Here is a 1929-nt window from a genome sequence, read left to right as displayed (position 1 = left end):
ATGGGACCTTCTTGGTGTAGAAGGAAATTATGGATATTTCAGTTTCCAGGGTGTTGTGGGAAAATGACTTTAAATTAGGAAAGCTGTGGTTTCTCTATCACAGGTGCAAAAACAAAGAGGACAAATTACAGCTCTTTTAAAGTTCTCTAGCTTATAACTGAACATAACATCCAACAAGTGTCATAACTGCTCACTCCTTTAAAATATCTACATATATAAGAAAATGTGTGAATATGTAGGTATATGTGTGTGTATGTAAAACATGTAAAGTTATATGTTATTCTATCTATAACAAGGAGCAGATTGTTATCTTACAGGACTTGTAAGAAAAGCTATTTGTTATAGTATTTGAAAAATAGGAAGTTTATTAAACTATGACAGTGAAAAGACACCTCTAGAGAATTTTTTTTTATACGTGTTTGGAAGAGGAAAACACAGATTCTAATGTTGAAGCATATTCTCATCCATAATAGTCTATAACTTCTTATCTTGTTAATCAGCCACATACTGCTCTTGGGAGACCCTGTTGGTCTCCAACGCCCCCTGCTGGTCGTGAGTGTCTCCATTTGGAGGTTTTTGTACAGGTTCACATTGGAGCTCTCTCACTGTGACTCTGGCACAGTAATACATGGCTGTGTCCTCAGTTTGCAGACTGTTCAGTTTTAAGAAAACTTGGCTTTTCGAAGTGTCCCTGGTGATGGTGATTCGGGACTGAAGAGCTGAATTATAATTTGTGCCTCCACTACTCCATATTGCTCCCATCCACTCCAGACCCTTTCCTGGAGGCTGGCGTATCCAGCTTACAGCATTGCTGGTTAATGAGAATCCAGAGACAGTGCAGGCGAGCGACAGAGTCTGTGAGGGCTGCACTAGGCCAAGTCCTGACTCCTTCAGCTGTATCTGTGACAGGACACCTAGGGACAAGCAACATCACTATCAGTCATATAACCCATAGATGAAAAACCTGGGTCCGTTTCCTGAAACCCTGAAGCACTTACAGCTTGGAAATGTCACCAGGCAGAGGAGCAGCACCAGGACAGCCATGCTGTGTTGGAGGCTCTAGTCAGAAGGAGATGGGGCCTCTCAGCTTGGCCATGAATTTCATCCTGAGCTTGAAGACTGCTTTGCATTGGGGGAGGTTCCAGAGAGCATAAAAGGAAGCACAGGCAATGCTTTCAATTTCTCCTCCAGGAAACTGAGATTTGCTTTTTGCTTCTTAGAGGTACTGAATATTGAACCTCATTAACATTGCCAATTCCAGAGAAACAAGGAATATTAAGAGTCATACTGTACAGGCCTTAGAAGCAAAACATGGAAGTGTTTGCATTAACTAGATATACATTCAGAGGAGAATACCAGGTTCTCAATGGATTTATGTATCTCTGTATCTTCCAGTAGAGAATTTAAATGGTACTGGTATATTGGGGATCAGAAATCCTGTTTAAGGAACTACTTAAAATTATTTCTCTTGGTGTCTGTGGAGTTGTCTCATTCTTACAACTTCTTAGGAAATAACTTGTGAGGAAGCAGCTCACACACATTTCATACATGTGATTTTCCATGTTAATCTGTAAGGAAATTTGTGGGACTGATTTGGGTTCCATCTTATTAGGCTCAGATTTCACGTTCTCACTTAGGAACATCCTAACTGGATACTAGATTTCATTTCTCTTAATTTATGTCTGTCTATCCATTAACTTTTATATCTTTCTCTGTCACTCTCCTCAGCTTGTAGTCAATTACAGTTTCCTAAATATGATTGTTACCTTGGTAAGTTATGGGATGCACACCTACTCATAACACTTTACAAAAAGCAACAGCATACAACCAGGTTTGAGGGTTATGGTCACTGGAGAACATTAAGTGATGACAAGAAGTGGACTAGAAGTCAGATATGAACATGGGGAACCCTGTGATTTTAATGATAGT

At 39.9% G+C, this 1929-nt stretch overlaps 1 gene segment (V, D, J or C); it reads right to left on the bottom strand.

Moving 5' to 3' along the window:
* Positions 1–492: 492 nt before the first annotated feature.
* Positions 493–1055, bottom strand: LOC130882877 (Ig heavy chain V region PJ14-like). The segment is given in 2 exon segments: positions 493–914; positions 999–1055. Coding segments are annotated over 2 exon segments (468 nt in total).
* Between the last annotated feature and the right edge of the window lie 874 nt (positions 1056–1929).

Source organism: Chionomys nivalis, chromosome 10, assembly GCF_950005125.1.
Source record: "Chionomys nivalis chromosome 10, mChiNiv1.1, whole genome shotgun sequence".
Classification (NCBI taxonomy): domain Eukaryota; kingdom Metazoa; phylum Chordata; class Mammalia; order Rodentia; family Cricetidae; genus Chionomys; species Chionomys nivalis.
This window is presented reverse-complemented; position numbering and strand designations above follow the sequence as displayed.